The sequence below is a fragment of the Rhincodon typus genome, chromosome 17 (assembly GCF_021869965.1).
Source record: "Rhincodon typus isolate 14 chromosome 17, sRhiTyp1.1, whole genome shotgun sequence".
NCBI lineage: Eukaryota > Metazoa > Chordata > Chondrichthyes > Orectolobiformes > Rhincodontidae > Rhincodon > Rhincodon typus.
Genome location: NC_063348.1, coordinates 34,436,129 through 34,454,253, shown reverse-complemented (window position 1 = coordinate 34,454,253; position 18,125 = coordinate 34,436,129). Strand labels below are relative to the sequence as shown.

At 42.4% G+C, this 18,125-nt stretch overlaps 1 protein-coding gene across 1 annotated transcript in view; it reads right to left on the bottom strand.

Moving 5' to 3' along the window:
- Positions 1-12,894: 12,894 nt before the first annotated feature.
- LOC109915744 (GTPase HRas) overlaps positions 12,895-18,125 on the bottom strand; it is a 22,199-nt gene continuing 16,968 nt past the window's right edge. Inside the window, exons 4-5 of the mRNA XM_048607090.1 lie at positions 17,798-17,923; positions 12,895-14,687 (exon numbers count right to left, since the gene is read on the bottom strand). Of these exons, the coding sequence (XP_048463047.1) occupies positions 17,804-17,923 (120 nt within the window). The 3' untranslated portion in view covers positions 12,895-14,687; positions 17,798-17,803. The remainder of the gene's footprint in view (positions 14,688-17,797; positions 17,924-18,125) is intronic.

Genomic DNA, 18,125 nt, shown 5'->3' with positions numbered 1-18,125 from the left:
CTTTGTTGAGCACTTACACTCGGTTCATGACAAACGACAACACCTCCCAGTCACGAACCACTTCAACTCTCCCTCCCACTCCCTGGACGACGTGTCCATCCTGGGCCTCCTCCAGTGTCACAATGATGCCATCCGGAAACTGGAGGAACAGCACCTCATATTCCGCCTTGGAAGCCTACAACCCAATGGTCTCAATGTAGACTTTACTAGTGTCAAAATCTCCCCACCCATGGCCTCATCCCAAGACCAACCCTCCCTCTCATCCCCGCCTCCTTAACCTGTCTGTCTTCTCTCCCACCTATCCGCTCCTCCCACCTCAGCGACCAATCCCCACCACTACCTATCTGTTATCACCATCCCACCTATCTTTCCCAGCCCCACCCCCCCCCGCCCCCACTATTTATTTCAGAGCCCCCTTCCCCTCCCCCATTTCTGAAGAAGGGTCCCAACCCGAAACGTCAGCTTTCCTGCTCTTCTGATGCTGCCTGGCCTGCTGTGTTCCCCCAGCTCCACTGTATTATCTCAGAGTCCAGCATTGGCAGTTCTTGCTATCTCTTCTTCAGTGTCTACTGTGCCACCAATTTTGGTGTCGTCTGCAAACTTACTGACCATGCCTTCTATATTCTGATTCAAATCATTTATATAAATGACAAACAAAAGAGGACCCAGAACTGATCTTTGTGAAACACTGCTATCTCTGAAGGTTCGTGACTAATGTGGAAAATCTGTAGCTAACAGGGTACTTAAGAACTAGGAGCAGGAGTAGGCCATTCAGTCCCTCGAGCCTGCCCCGCCATTCAATAAGATCATGGCTGATCTTTTTGAGACTCAGCTCCACTTAGCCGCCCACTCATCATAACCCTTAATTCCTTTACTGTTCAAAAATTTATCTAGCCTTGCTTTAAAAATATTAAAAATATTCCCTGCTTCACTGGGCAGGGAATTCCACAGATTCACAACCCTTTGGGTAAAGAAATTCCTCCTGACCTCAGTCCTACATCTGCTTCCCTTTATTTTGAGGCGATGCCCTCTCGCCCTAGTTTCACCTGCTAGCGGAAACAACCTCCCTGCCTCCACATTATCTATTCCCTTCATAATCTTATATGTTTCTATAAGATCTCCCCTCATTCTTCTGAATTCCAATGAGTATAATCCCAGTCTACTTAGTCTCTCCTCATAATCCAACCCTCTCAACTCTGGAATTAACCGAGTGAATCTCCTCTGCACCCCCTCCAGTGCTAGTATATGTCTTCTCAAGTAAGGAGACCAAAACTGCACACAGTACTCCAGGTGTGGCCTCACCAGGACCCTATACAGCTGCAGCATAGCCTCCCTGTTTTTAAACTCCATCCCTCTAGCAATGGCAGACAAAATTCCATTTGCCTTTTTAATTACCTGCTGCACTTGCAATCCTACTTTTAGTGATTCATGCACAAGGACACCCAAGTCCCTCTGCACAGCAGCGTGCTGCAATTTTTTACCATTTAAAACATAGTCCATTTTGCTGTTATTCCTACCAAGAGTAGGAAGGGTATTGGACTATATTATTGGAACCATTCAGTAAATTAGCACACATTATTTCACAATTGTACAGGTTGCTGTTCAGACCATATTTAGAGAACAGAGAACAGTTTCAGTCTCCCACATGGTCAGTGATGTTTTGGTCTTGGAGTAAGTCCAGACAGAAGCAATGAGAATGACCTCTATCTTCAGGAACCTCAGCTATTTGGATGGCTTCTAGGATCTTAATCTTTTTACTTGAGAGGGATAAACTAATAGAAGGATGTACAATACAAAAAGGCAGAATATTGTTCCTATTGCTGGATTATTCCTGTTTAACCAACTGGGGAGGACCATGCAACGTGTGTTTAAAGCTGTGTAAGGTTAGGAAATGACTGCAGTTTGACAAATTGTTCTGATGTCAGTGTCAGAAGTCTGATATCAGTTAATGTGATTCTCTCCTCAAGAGGGAGATAGACGAGTTCCTGACCTGAGATCATTCATAAATAACTGCTTTTGTAAATAACCTCCTATGTGATACCTGGGATTGAGTACCATACCCCTGAGGGAACCAGAGAAGAAATTTCCTGTTTAGCTTATGTACCTGATTTATCATTTTTTTAAATTTCATTCAGGAGACAGAGTATGGGGAAGAAGTGGATGTGCTGGACATTGGCATGGTCAAGTGAGGGAAGCACCTAGCTATGATTCCTTGACCAGCTCAGTATTTGATAGAATGAAGATTTAGTTGGCATTTTCTGCCTACCCCTTTTAGATAATAAATGCAGTAAGGGTGTCATTAACACCCACATCCCAAGATTAAACAAGAAACAAGTTAGGCATTGGGGACTGGGTGAGAACTGTATCAGGGTTTTAATACTTTACTGAGAATGTTAACAGACTAAATTCCAAACTCACCTGCAAGAACTCATTGAGAACTGTTTTATAGTGAGGACTTCATACAGCCATCACCTAGTCCTCTGTCTGAGATTCTATGTGACATTGCAATGAGGGAGAATATAAAAACATAAGAACTGGGAGCAGGAGTTGGCAATTCAGCCCCTTGAGCCTGTTCCACCATTTAATACAATGATGGTTGATCTCATCTCAGCTTCAACTGCACTTACCTATCTGATCCCCATAACCTTTCAATCATTACTAATGAAAAAAATCTGTTTCCTTGTTAAATTTACTCAATGTCCTGACATCCACCACACGCTGGGAGAGTGAATTCCACAGATGCATGACCCTTTAAGGGAGGTCATTTCCCCTCATCTATGTTTTAAACTTTCTGCCCCTTATTCTAAAACTTCACTCCTTAGGATTCTGAACCAGATCCCTTTATTTCAATATAAGCAGGATAAGCAGACTCAATAATATGCAAGGCAATCTGGGGAAAATTCCAGGCAATGTCACCTCACTGATCTAAAGATAACATGCTGACTAACACGAAAGCAACAGTTCTGCTTGAATAAAAGCTTGTGTAATATGAGAGCTAACATTGTACTGGAAAGATACCAGGGGATGTAGGACCTCAGCTATGTGGAAAGGCTGGAAACACTGGGATTGTTCTTCTTACAGCAGAGAAGGTTAAGGGGCAAAACCCCTTTCTGAGTTTTTCTTGAAATAGTGGGATGATGACTACCCATCGCTGAATATTTATTTGTTTCCATTTTAAAAGTATTCCAAATTGTATCTCTATTAATTAAGTCCCGAATTTTACCTTACTCCTGGCAGTTTTAGGCGGTTACCTGTTATTTGTATATTCTCTTGTTAAGACTTGGAAGATGCCACCATTTCTGAATATTTTGTTTATCTTCAGTTTCTAGCTTTGTAATATTTTCACTCTTCTTCAAAAGTCAATTGCAGCACTGCTACCTGGCTGGTCAGGCTGTTTCTAGGCCACTCTTGCCGTTCAGAGAAGCATTTCAACATGTTTATGTGTGTCGCTACATTTATCCTTAGTAAGTCCACCTCCTTTGTAGAGGTCACTTTCCCTCACAGTTTTACTTTTGGAACATGAACTGTGCTACAACACTGACAGTAAAACTGGTTGTCAGCTGTCACTCAGTTGGTGTTCTCTCCTCTAAGCCACAAGGCTGTGAATTCATGACCCACTGCAGAATCTTGAATGTGAAACCTAGACTGAGGCTTGCAGTGCAGGACTGAGGGAACTTTGCACTAGCCTGTCGGAGGTGCAGTATTTCAGATAAAATAATAAACGAAGGCCGCATATGTCCCCCGAGGTAAAGATCCCAGTCATAATTTCAAAAAAGGAGCAGGGCAGTTCTCCCTGTCATCCTGGCCAATATTTATTCCCCTATTAACATTAACGAAAATGTATTATCTTTTTGATGGTTTCATTTTGTTATAGAATTCTATATACAAATTGATTGTCATGCGTCTTAAAATTGAAAGCTTTCATTCACTGGCTGTAAAATGCATTGGGACTTCTCAATGTTGTGAATGGTGCAGAAATGGACCTTACCCACCAGCAGGACAGACCCAACAGAGGTGGCAGCACTGTGGTATACAGTCGGGAGAGGGGTGCCCTGGGAGTCCTCAGCATTGACACCAGACCCTATGAAGTCTCATGGAATCAGATTAAACATGGGCTAGGAAACCTCCTGCTGATTACCAGGTATCGTCCTCCCTCAGCTGATGACTCTGTACCCATACATGTTGAACAAAACTTGGAGAAAGCATTGACAATGGAAAATATGCTGAATGTCCTCTGGGTGGGGGATTTCAATGTCTACCACCAAGAGTGGCTCGGCAGCAGTACTACTGATCAAGCTGGTTGGGTCCTAAAGGACATAGCTGCTAGACTGGATCTGCAGCAGGTGGCTAGGGAACTAACAAGAGGGAAAAAAGTACTTGACCTCATCCTTACCAATCTGCCAGCTGCAGATGCATCTGTCTTGGACAGTATCGGTAAGAGTGACCATCGCACAGTCCTTGTGGAGACGAAGTCCCAACTTCACATTGAGAATAACTTCCATTGTGCTGTGTGGCACCATCACTGTGCTAAATGGGGCAGACTTCACACAGATCTAGCAACTCAAGACTGCGCATTAATGAAGCGCTGTGGGCCATCAACAGCAGCAGAATTGTACTCCAGCACAATCTGTAACCTCATGGCCCAGCATATCCCCCACTCAACCGTTACCATCAAGCCAGGGGATCGACCCTGGTTCAATGGAGAGTGCAGGAGGGCATGCCAGGAGCATACCTAAAAAATGAGGTGCCAACCTAGTGAAGCGACAGAAGAGGCACACGTGCATGATAAACAACATAAGCAACAAGTGATAGACAGAGATAAGCAATCCCATAACCAACAGATCAGATCTAAGTTGTGCAGTCCTGCCACATCCAGTCGTGAATGGTGGTGGACAATTAGACAACTCAGTGGAAGAGGAGGCTCTACAAATATCTCCATCCTCAATGATAGAAGAGACTGACACATCAGTGCAAAAGATGAGGCTGAAGCATTTGCAATAATCTTCAGCCATAAGTGCCAAGTGGATGATCCATTTCGGCCTCCTCCAATTGTCCCCAGCATTACAGATACCAGTCCTCAGTCAATTCCATTCACTTCACGTGATACTGAGAAACAGCTGGAGACATTGGATACTGAAAAGCTATGGGCCCTGACAACGTTCCAGCAATAGTATTGAAGACATGTCCAGAACTTGCCATACCCCTAGCCAAGCTGTTCCAGTATGGTTACAACATTGGCATCTACCCAACAATGTGGAAAATTCCCCAGGTATGTCTTGTACATAAAAAACAGGACAAATCCATTCTGCCCAATTACTATCCTATCATCTGCGCTCAATCATTGGTAAAGTGATGGAAGGTGTCATCAACAATGCTATCAGCAGTACCTGCTCAGCAATAACCTGTTCGGTGACAACAAGGTGCAGGGCTGGATGAACACAGCAGGCCAAGCAGCATCATAGGAGCAGAAAGGCTGACGTTTCAGGCCTAGACCCTTCATCAGAAGGCTAGGAATACTGCAGTGAGAAGCTCACTTCCTGACTCCGCAAAGCCTGTCCACCATCTACAAGGCACAATTTAAGTGTTTGACAGAATACTCCCCACTTGCCTGGATAAGTGTAGCTACAACAGCATTCAAGAAGCTTGACAGGACAAAGCAGCCCGCTTGATTGGCACCACATCCACAAAGATCTACTCCCTCCATTATCGACACTCAATAGCAGCAGTGTTTACTATCTACAAGATGCACTGCAGAAATTCACCAAAGGCCTTTAGACAGCACCTTCCAAACCCATAACCTCTAACATCCTGCAGGACAAGGGCAGCAGATATATGGGAACACCATCACGGCGCAGGCTCTCCTCCAAGCTGCTCACCATCCAGTCTTAGAAATATATCGGCATCTCTTCCCTGTCGCTGGGTCAAAGTATTGGAATTCCCTTCCCAACAGCTTTGTGGGTCTACTTACAGCATGTGAACAGCAGCAATTCAAGAAGGCAGCTCAGCACCACCTTCTCAATGGCAACTAGGGATAGGCAATAAATGCCCAGCTGGCAACATCCCATGAGTGACTTTTTTAAAAAAAAGAATTCTCTCTATGATGAGGCCAACATACTGTCCTTTAAGGTAGGAATAAATTACTGCAGATGCTGGAATCTGAGCTGAAAACGATAAATGCTGGAGATCACATGGGGTTAGACAGCAAGCTAACGTTTCAAATCTAGATGACTGGAGGAACAACATCTCATCTTCAGACGTTATAGCTTTCTGGACTTAATATTGAATTCAACACCTTCAAATTGTGAACCATTTCCCATTTCTTCCCTTTCTTTTAGCTTTAATTGTTACATTCTCCATCACTATGTTCTCTGTTCCCCTCCCCCCACCCCAGTGGGACTGTCTGTTCTTTCGAGTCTGGCAGTTAGACATACTATCGTTCTGCCATTCTCACATTTCGATCACTTAATCTGAACAATCAACATCTTTTCTCCCCGAGCACGTTACACCCCACCACCGCTGCAACGCCGCCACCCCCCCAACTTTGGCACAAATGCTGCTCCCTCAAAGTTCACTTCAGCTCTCATGAAGTCATCTAGACTTGAAATGTTGGCTTGCTGTCTCTCCATGGATGCCGCATTTGTTGTTTTCAATATTGTCTTTTAATTCTTTCTCAAGAGGCAAGCTGAGCTGCTGTGCAATTCCCTCTGTTCCTTCAGATTTCCATTCTTTGCTCTTTGCATTTTATTGAAGGGAATCTTGCCGCTTATTATCCTGTTCACTGGGTGAACATTATTTGTAGTAAAACATGCACTTTCAAAAAGAAATGCCAGATCTCTGCAATCTTTCTCTCTTTATTAATGAGACAGCATGTCACAAGAGGAAGGGAATGTGTAACTTTCCATATCAAGAGGTTAGACTAAGCTCTCAGGAGTGTCTGCAACATCATTCACTGTGAGAATAGAAACACGATGTGGAAATGTCTTGAGGCTGTGATATGTTTAGTTCTATGACATTACATGAGCCATTTACTTGATCACTGGCTATTTATTTAAACCTGCTTTTACAAGGTGGCAAGAGTTTTCCAGTAATAGCACTGAAGACTGACATTTTAAAAGTTTATTCAGCAGGATGGGTATCACTGGCAAGACAAGCATTTAGTGACCACCTCTAAATGTCCTTAAGAATACACCTTGAATAACGGCGGTGCCCACTTAGTGAAGGTCCACCCATGCTGCTGTGTGCTTAACCCTCCACCTGAGCAAATAGTCCTGGTCATGTTTATCCAGCCTGTTCACACACACCTTTACCCCCGCCCTTTTCTGATGGAATATGCCAATCCAGTTTCTCAGAACTAAAGCCAATGATCAGTGTGCAGTCTGAACAGAGCTCAACACAACTTGATCAGAACTCCCTGTGATAGTTTTTGACCACTTTGAATGAGGTGCCTCCATCTGATTGTTGGTGAGTTATTTGAATGTGTGGTTTACTGGGACTATTTTCCCTGGAGCATTGAAGGCTGAAGGGTGATCTTTGTAAAGGTTAATAAAATCATGAGGGGCATGGATAGTGTGAATAGCCAAGGGCAATTACTCAGGGAGGGGAATCCAAAACTAGAAGGCATAGGTTTAAGGTAAGAGGGGAAAGATTTAGAAGGGAACTAAGGGACAATACTTTCACATAGAGGGTGGTGCGTGTATAGAATAAACTGCCAGAAGTGGTAGAGGTGGGTACAATTACACCATTTAAAAGATATTTGGACAGGAACATGAATAGGAAATAGAGGGATATGGTCCAAATGAAGGTAAATGGGGTTAGGCCAGATTGGGATATCTGGTCGGCGTGGACAGGTTGGACCAATGAGACTGTTTCTGTGCTGTATGACTCTATGATTCTTTCACCCTCACCTTTAGGTATTTCAGCCCCAGGTGTGGAATGTGCCAGTCTCCGTTCCTATATTCACTGCTTTAATCAAGAGTAAATTTAATTTACTGACAGTCAACTCAACAACACATAATAGTCCCCAATTCTCCAGTCAGTAGAAATCCATCTCCAGTGCACTTTTGAGGTGAAGTCCAGCAGAAAAATAGCTGTGGCATCAAGGATGTTTATTTTAAACAAAAAACAGAAATTGCTGGAAAATCTTAGCAGGTCTGGCAGCATCTGTGGAGTGAAAGCAAAGGTAACACTTTGATCCAGTGACCCTTCTTCACACTACAGATACTGCCAGAAATAACACAGTGTGGAACTGGGGGAACACAGCAGGCAGGCAGCATCAGAGGAGCTGAAAGTTGACATTTCGGGTCAGGACCCTTCTTCAGAAAAAAAAGGGTCTCGAACTGAAACGTCAACTTTCCTGCTCCTCTGATGTTGCCTGGCCTGCTGTGTTCCTGCAGCTCCACACTGTGTTATCTCTGACTCCAGCATCTTCAGTTCTTGCTATCTCACAGATACTACCAGAACTGCTAAGCTTTTCCAATGATTTCTGTTTTCATGTCTGGTTTCAAGCATCAGCAGTTCATTGGTTTTATTTAATGTTTTCTGTGAAAATTACACGTATACATCATAAAACAACAGATATAGAAACAAAGGGCCATTTCACTGACAATCAAACTGGTTGGGGTTTTAAAAGTTAGGAGGATTGAGCAGAAAAATGGGATTTTAATGTGTGGGATGTGAAATGGGTGGAATTAGAATAAATGGGACATTAAAGAGTTTGGGGACTGAACAAGATTAGACTGTGGAGTATCAACATGTGTGTGGCAGAGTAGGAATAGATTGGGTTCATTGTTAAAGGATACAGGGACTGAGAAGGACCGTGGTATTAAACAGGGTGTGGTATTAAAGGACATAGGAGCAAGCAGGAGTGTGGAATTAGACTGAATGAGTTATTAAAGGATAAGGGGGATTGTGTGGTTGAGTGGGATTAGACAGAGTGAGAAATTAAAGGGTATATCAATGGTTGTGAGTGGGATTAGGAATGTGTGGGATTACATAATTAACAGAAAAGTTTCCTGTAACAGTCTGATATTGTGAAAGGCCTTAAAGAAGTACAAACTCTCACTTTCATTTGAGAAGGATGCATTCTGTTTAGTGTGAAGCACTATCTGAAAGGTTGATTAGGAGCTGACCAGTCAGCACTGTCAAATTCACTCAAGGGAATTATTTCAAATCAACGTTTCAAACCATAATAGTTTGTGGCTGAGATTTTGTAAATTAGGATTCAGTGTCTCAGTGTGAGAATTATTAATCCAAGGTGAAAGTCTGAGCGACAGCAGGTTAATAATTGCTAAACATTGTGCCTGTTATATTAACTATACCACTCGTGTGGGAGCTTTGGAGTACCTGCTGTGAAAGCAGAATTCCGTGGGACTTGCTGGTGACTATTCATGTTCCCCACCTCTAGTGACTAGAAATTATCCCGTTAGGTGTTGAAAACAACTCAAATTGTTACAGCATAGCACAGGAACAGCACATTCTGCCCCTCGAGCCTGTTCCACCTACTAGTTCATGGCTAATAATTTATCTCTATTCCACATTCATACACTATGTCTACATCCTTTGCTATTGTCTAGAAATCTATCAACAACCCTTTGGGATAAAGAATTCCAAAGGTTCACTATCCTCTGAGCAACAAAAATACTTCATCTTGTTCTAAACAGCTTGTCCCTTATTCTGAAACATCCTATCTACATCCACCCAGGTTGTACACAAGAATTTAGAAATGTTTTCATTCTTCCAAACTTTAGAGAACACAACTCCACCATTCCAAGAATTAGTCTGGTGAATCTCTGCTGCACACCTACCATGGAAAATACATGTCATTCCTTGGGTGAGAAGACCAAAACTTCCTAACAAATGGTCTCACCAATGTTTTATACAATTGAAGCTGGACAATTTACTCCTTACATTAAATCCTTTTATGGTGAAGGCCGTCGTATCACTTGCTTCCTAATGCTTGCTACAGCAGCATGTTAGATGATGTTCGTAAGTAAAAACTGAGTCCTTTTAGGCATCGCTTCCCAATTTCTCACCATTTAAGAAACACACTGCATTTCCATTCCTCCTACCAAAATGGCTATCCCTGCAGTCTATCCAGATTCTATTATCCATGTTTCTTGCCTTTTTTTTTCCACCAATCCATACTGTAAATCCGATTACCTTCGTTCCATATACCATAACGTTATGACTCAAGAATCTAATTTCTCTCAATGGTGAAAATTTCAAAAGAACTGAAGAAAATAGAATGGGTTGGTCATCCAGTCCTTCAGGTTCACTGTCGGAGAGCACTGCTGAGCTTCAACGACATTTTCCTGCACAAGTTTGCAGATGACAAAAATTGGTGGAGTTGTGGATAGTGAGAAAGGTTGTCAAAGGATGCAGCAGGATATAGATCAGTTGGAAAGTTGGGCAGAGAAATGGTAGATGGACTTTAAGCTGGCCAAGTGTGAGGTGATGAATTTTGGGAGGTCAAATGCAAGAGGAAGGTCTACTGCAAATAACAGGACCCTTAAGAACACTGATATACAGAGGGACCTTGGGATGCAAGATCATAGCTCCCTAAAAGTGGCAACACAAGCAGATAAGATGGTAAAGAAGCTTGTCTTCATTGGTTGGGGCACCGAGTATAAGGGTTGGCAAGTCATGTTGCAGTTGTATAAAACTTTACTTCGGCCACATTTGGAGTAGTGTGCGCAGTTCTGGTCCCCACATTATAGGAGTGATGCGAAGGCTTTGGAGAAGTTGCAAAAGAGTTTTGACAGGATATTGCTGGGTTGGAGTGTATTAGCTATGAAGGAGAGGTTGGACAAACTTGGATTGTTTTCAGTCGAGTGTCAGAGGCTGAGTGACCTGACAGAAGTATAGAAAATCATGAAAGCTATGGATAGTTAGAATTTTTTTTTTTTTTTTTTTTTTTTTTTTTTTGAAACAAGTAACCTTCCCAGAGTGGAAATGTCAAATACCTGGGGGACGGTGGGGTGGGGTACATGGGGTTAAAGGTGGAAGGAGAACAGTTAAAAGGAGATGCGAAGGTGGGTAGGTGCCTGGAACATGCTGCCAGGGAAGGGTAGAAGCAGATACATTAGGAAAGTTTGAGACATTTAGACAAACATGAACAGGCAGGGAAGAGCAGGATCTCAACTGTGTGAAGGCACATGGGTTAGTTTAGCATAGCATCATGATTGGCACAGTTACAGTGGGCTGAAGGACATGTTCCAGTGCTGTACTGTTTGATGTTCCATGTTCTATTCTACATAGATGTCTATTAAGCTCAGACTTGAACATGCTCAACAACTGGGCTGCTGTTGCCAGCTGGGGAAGACAATTCTAATGCTTCACCACCTACTGAGTGAAGAAATTTCTCATCTCAATGTTAAATTGTCCTGTTTCTTATTTGGAGTTTAAGGAGAGAAACAGGCTATTTAGTTCAAATAGTCTACACCAGTATTCATGCACCACAAACCACCTTGCACATTAATTATAATCTTCCAACCGTTGCTCCACTGCCTCCTGGACACCTTAATGCTTCATACAACAGCAATTCAGCATTCTCATGACATTAAGAAATTCCTTCTATATAGTCATGAAGAAGACAGTCATGCATTTTTATAGCACCATGTGTGGTCATAGGAAGTACCTTTGAAACATACTGTCATAACGTAGGAAACACAGCAACCAGCCAAATAAAAACAAGATAGTAGGTGTTGGAAATGTGAAAAAAAAAAAATACAGAATGCTGGAGAAAGTCAACAGATTTGGCAGCATCTGTAGAGACAGAAACAGTTAACATGGAGTCTTATATTACTCTTCAGAATACAGCTTCATTTTGATATGTATCAGGGCAGGTCTGATGTGACTGGTCCAGAACACCAGGAATAAACTTGGAAATGGTAACACAGATCTATTACATACATCAGGGGAGTCAGACAAGGCTTCATGGTTGGAATCTTTTGAAAGACAGCATTTCCAACAAAGCAAGAGACAGGAGAAGCTGGGATTATTCTCCTCCAAGCAAAAAAAAAAAAAAAAAAAAGATTTGATGGAGGCATTCAAAAATTGCCAGGGCTTTTGACAGTAAGTCAGGAGGAATGGTTGGCAGAAAGGTAGTAATGACAGAACAGAGTTAAATGATTGGCAAAGGATTAGGGAAGTGATTTTAAAAAGAGACAAACGTGGAAAGCATTGTCTGGATGAGTGGTGGAGGCAGATTTAGTAATGATTTTCAGAAGAGAAGTGGATAGTGTGAGTGGGGAATATTTGTAGGGCTATGGGAAAGAGCATTGTTGTATTCCTGGATAACTGAGTGATGATACAGATACAATGGTCAGAAAACCCTCCTGAGTTCAGGAAGCCTGCAATTTGATATTAGTGACCATTTTGCATTTATGCCTCCTTTTTCTGGAATCACTGACAAGTAAAAACAAAAAAAATCTTAACACATCTAACCTATTGAAATCCTTCATTAAGGCATACATCCAGGTCTTCCTTCTCCAGAAGGAAGGGATCCCAAGGCTGCTCAGTTTCCTGACTGCTGTTAAATTCACCCACCCATGAGGCAGTGTTAACAACTGTCTTACACTACAATCCCCAGCACCATAAGACCCAAGATTTTAAATAATAAATCTGAGCAAACAGCTGAGAGCAGAGGGTGAAATTGCTCAGGCTGGTGTGTTGGGACTAGGCACCCCTAAAGGCACCAGCACTAGGCAACTGAGTGACTCCATCTTTATTGTTTGACCATGGGAAGCTACCATAGTCTTTGTACTCCCATAACCCACAATCACCCACTCCTTTCATTACATTAGGGGTTTGAATTTCCCCAAGGTCCAAGTTTTCTCCATTCAAAGCCCCTCACTGCTCTGCATAATCACTTACAATAAACAAAGTTCAAAGCAATTTTTCTTCAAATCTTTTTATTGAACAGAATTTAACAAATTGTACATTTTCTGGGGAAATAAGAGAATTGGCAGCATGTTGGCAACATGAGCCCTCCCTTCAAAAACTGAGCGAGACCCACAGGACTGCAGCTTGAAACAGAAATAGTTCACTTATGAATACACAGGATCAGGATGATACAACTCTGGCCCAGATTTGACAGGATTGTCAGGTTTTCACCGAAGAATACAACCCAACTCGAACTGGTGAGCTCTGAAGCACTGACCATTAAAAGATTCAAAGAAAGAAATCTAGTTGGCACACAAAGTAGCCCTTAGTCTGATGTCTTGACCGTACCTATTCTTGTTCTGTTTACAATTACCACCAGTTTCATACTTAAAGGCTCTTTACTGCCTCAGTAAAATATAAAATGTTAAAAAGAGATTGTCCGAGCTAAAGTATTTAAAAGAATGATACTTTGCTCTGCTTCTCAGTAGTGTTTGAATTAATTATGTTTAACCAACCTGCTCACACGTTATGGTCTGAAACAAAACCTGGACCTTCTGACCCAGAGGTACAGACACTACCATTACACCACAACACCAATGTTAGAATTAGATGATACCCAAGACCTTGCTTCAAAATCACAGCTGGGGACTTAACGGCTGCTGTACAGTTATGTGGGTCATTTAATCTGGCAGGACCCTTCTGTGTAACTGGTCAACTTGTGGGAAGTAATACTGATGTACAGATCACCTTCGTTCATGCAGTGCTCAGGACTGTAGAGTGAAACAAATAACTGCAGGCTGGCAGGGAAGAGTCAATGGGATTGACTGAATCTTTACTGAGCACCTCCTCACCTCATCCCAAAACATTGGAAGTTTTCAATTTCAATGACACGAGGCATCTACTAGAGCTTCAATAATAGATGGAATGGGATTAAGAGAAACTTTCCTCTAGGAGCAAGAAACCAAATCAGAGATCCTGGTTTCTTTTAAAAAAAAGTGATGAGAATGGGAAATGTGTTTAAAAATCATGCAGCCACTTTGCCCAAAGTAGACTGCTGCCTCTTGCTCTGAGCTACCTGTTGGCTGACTGGGATTGTATAGAACACTACATGATTTACACTAGCTATTTCCATTTTAAAACAAAGGAAACTTCCCACTAACACAGCAGTAAGTAGCTATCAACCTCTTCATAGAACATACCCTAGCCCTTGCCATCCCCCCCACCCCATCAGTCCAAAATACCAACCTCTGAAAACATGGCAAAGATCTCAATGAAGGGATTGTACATCCTTTTACAAAGCAATGCAACAAATGGAAGCTACCCAAAATGTCAATTATGTACAGAATCATACTCATTCACATTGTCACTGTTTGAAGACAAAGCTGTGTTGCCAGCACTGAAATAATCACAGGCAATTTTCTTTGTATAGAAAAGAAAATGGATCAGCTCAAAAGTATAAAACAATATCAAGATCCTGTAACTTCACATTAGTCATTTATATACAATATTTATGGCAGGAACACATTCCCAGCAATGTTGAAATGGGACACTGAATCACAGGGTAACTAGTGTAAGAATAATTTAGTGTGATTTGAAAATCTATGGCTCTGTACAACTGGAGACCCGTGTTAGAGCAGGTGGCAGCCGATGAGAGTCATACACAACAGGCTCCTTCACACCATTCTATTATACAGCAGCAGTCACTCTTCCCAACTTCTCTCCTTGCTGTCACCTTCTTTCACTACTCCATAACTTGTTCGCTCTTGTACCAGTGTGTTGAATGAAACGTCAAATGTTCCTGTGGACTAAACATACATTCACAAATCAGTCAATCCAAAGCATACCTCAAAATCAATTTAAAACAAATTCTAATTCCATACATATGGGACACTGAAGTCAGTGAATTCTGCTTGTGGCATAATTTTCAACTCCTCAAATGACAAGGGTAGAAATCTGACTTTTGCACTTTTCACAAACTGAGGCCCCCCAGAAGTGCTGTAGTCAGTCACTGTTTCAGCACAAGGGTTCAGCACTATCTGCACAGCAACAACCCATAAACAGCTAGGTGCAGCACCCCTTCCGCCCTGCAGCAAGCGTCTGTCAGTAAGTCATCGTAGTTAGAATTGAAGCCATGACCTTTTGGCACAGGTGGGCTCTTATACACTAACTAGTGGCTTCCTATATACTAACTCATGGCTAACTTATTTCTGATGTGGTATAGTTATCCATAGAAGGGTGGTAGAGTGGCTCAGTGGTTAGCAATGCTGCCTCAATGCCAGGGACTTGGGTTCAATTTCACCCTCTTGCGACTGTGTGGAGTTTGCACATTGAGACAATGGGAGCAAACCAGAGCATCTGGAGGAAGATCACACAGACAGAGGTTAGGTGGGTTAGCATAGTAAATGCGGGGTTGGGGAGGGGGGGGTAGGGTGATGCTTTTTGGAGGGTTGGTGCAGGCTTGATGGGCTGAATGGCCTTTTTCCACACTGAAGGGATTTTATTGTTCTAGACTTGAGGGTTCAACCACCGAGTGAGGTCTCAACAGAGCACAGCATGCTGTTGAGGTTCTGATCAGACTCAGCTCAGTCTCATTGATAAAAGGCCAAAAGGATCACCATCAACATTGTTAAAAAGCTCAGGGGAAAAATATTGTTTTTATTGACAGAAGAGTCATTTCCAGGGCACACAGATTTAAGACAATTGCCCAAAGAACCAGAGGCAGAGAGGAGTTTTTTTTCTCCTGTTACATGCACAAAAAAAGTGATTTGTGAGCTGGAATATGCTGCACAGAATGAGGAAAAAAGGCTGGAGGAAGAGGATTCGCAAAGAGGAAGCAAGCTGTGAATTCTCATTACACTTCACATGACCTCTGGACAAAATCAAAGCTAATGGAGTACTTTGTGAAGTGCAATTGTTGTTCCAATGTGGGGAATTCAGCAATTTGCACAGAGCAAGCTCCCACAATGTTGTAATATTTTTGAGCAAGGTCGAGTATTTTTTGAAAACTACTTTAAGGAAAGAACTCAAAAGGCAATTAAATTGTATTGACAAAAGAGCCAATATAGACAGCATGAATGGCCTATTACAGAGTAAGGTTCTTGGATTCCTCATCATCTTACACTAACTCTGTCCCATGGCTCCATCACGTGGCAACTGTTTGTACATTCAACAAGTGGAAGGATCTTGGAACTACAGTAATTTCCAAGTGCACAGAAGGTGCCAAACAGCTCAAAGTAATTCAGGTAAAGTACCAGTCAGTTTTGCTAATTTACACACAGCCAGGTCCCGTGTGTAACATTGATAAATGGCCAGATAACCAACTTAATTGATAGTGAAAAATATTGACCATGACACCAGGCAGAATTACCCTGCTGTTCGTAAGAGTGCTGCAGAATCCATTATATCCACTTGAGCAAAGAGACAGGGCTCAGTTTAAATATTTCCCAATCTCTGGCAGTGCAGCCTTCTGTCAGCAGGGACCTTCCAACTCCACAATGCTTCCACAGTACAGAAATGGATATTGTCACTAGTCACCTTGTGCTCAAGTCTAGAGTTGGACTTGAAGACATCACTTTTGACTCCAACCTACTGATACATTATTGGAGCATGATACGATCAAGGGCAAATCAAATGCTCTCAACATACATCCAGCAAAAACACATCATATTCACAGATCTTCCCATGGCACCATCACATGGTACATAGATTCTAAATGGACACAGAGCACAATTAGGGCAGGTGACTGAGACCTTGGTCTTTTGAAGCCTTCAAAAAGAAGAGGGAGAGATACACAGAAACAGGGAGAAAAGAAAAGACAGAGCACATGAGAGCGGGCAAGAGACACATCTAGATAGGTCTAGGAAGAGAATTCCAGAGTTCCGAGCCCAAAACTGAAATGTCTAGTTGGAGGAGGGATTAAAAATAGGGATTGTGCAAGAGGCACAATTGGAGCAGAGGTCTTAGAGGCAATGGGGTTGGTGGAGGTTACAGGGTTAGGGAGAAATGAGACCACAGAGAAACCTGAAAACCTAGGATGGGAATTTTAAAAACGGGTATGTTGCCAAATGCAAGGTCAATGAGAAAGCAGGTTAATAAGCACAACAGCGATGGATGAACAAGCCTTCGTGAGACGAGCCGAGTTTTGGATGAACTGGTCTTTAGAGGGTAGGATGTGAGGCGCAAGCCAGGATTGTATGTCAGGTCTAGATGTAGCAAAAGCATGGAGCAGAGTTTCCACAGCATGTGAGCTGAGACAGAGTTGGGGGATGTTAGAGGTGAAAAATCAGCAGTCTTCAAAATGGCCTGGTCATGTTAGGGTCACTTAAAACAATTTCGGAAGGGTCCTGACCTGAAATGTCAACTTTCTTATTCTTCTGATGCTGTGTTTATCTAGCTCCACACTTTAGACTCCAGCATCTGCAGGTTTCGGTATCTCTGATGGTCATGAAGTCAGAGATTGAACCAGACTCTTGAGAAGGGATTGGAGACAGTAGGTATAGAATAGAGGTAGGTGGTCAGGACTGAAAACCATGGCTATCTTCCCAATATTTAATTGCAGGAAACCTCTGCTCAGTTTGAAGAGCAGCCAACAGCCTGGCAAAGCTGATGCTGTGAAGGAGTTGGGTGGAGGCAGTAAGATACAGCTGGATATCATCAGCAAAACACACGGAACTGAAAATGTCTTCAGATGATGCCAAGGGGCATCATGCAGATGGGAAATAGGAGTGTGCAACAAAACCATGAATCTTCAAAATTGTTGGATAATACAGAGAGAACAACACTGCCAGTAAAATAGGAAGCACAAAACCTGTGCGGTAACTGTGGAACAGAGTGAAGATAATGAACTAGAAAATAAAAGGAAGTAGTAACCTGTAGAGTGACTGACAAAGCCTGATTGATTATTGATCAAACTTACCAGAAGTCACAATATCACACATTTACAGTTGTTACAGTCTTGCCCACTGTCATCTGGTGGATTTGATTTCCTGACTTTGTGTTGGCTGATCTCTCGGACCAAAGTGTAAAAAGCATCCTCCACTCCCTGCAACGTAAAAGGCAGACCGGTTAGGAGAAATGGAGGCATATGTACAAACTAAGGATCTTAGAAAGATGCAGCACAAAAAAGATTCCAATTGGCCCATAATGCTTGTACTAACTCATTTTATTCCTCCGCTTTCCCACTTCCCCCCACCCCCTCCTATAGGCCTGTAAACGTTTCCTGGTCAAAGAATTTATCCAATTCT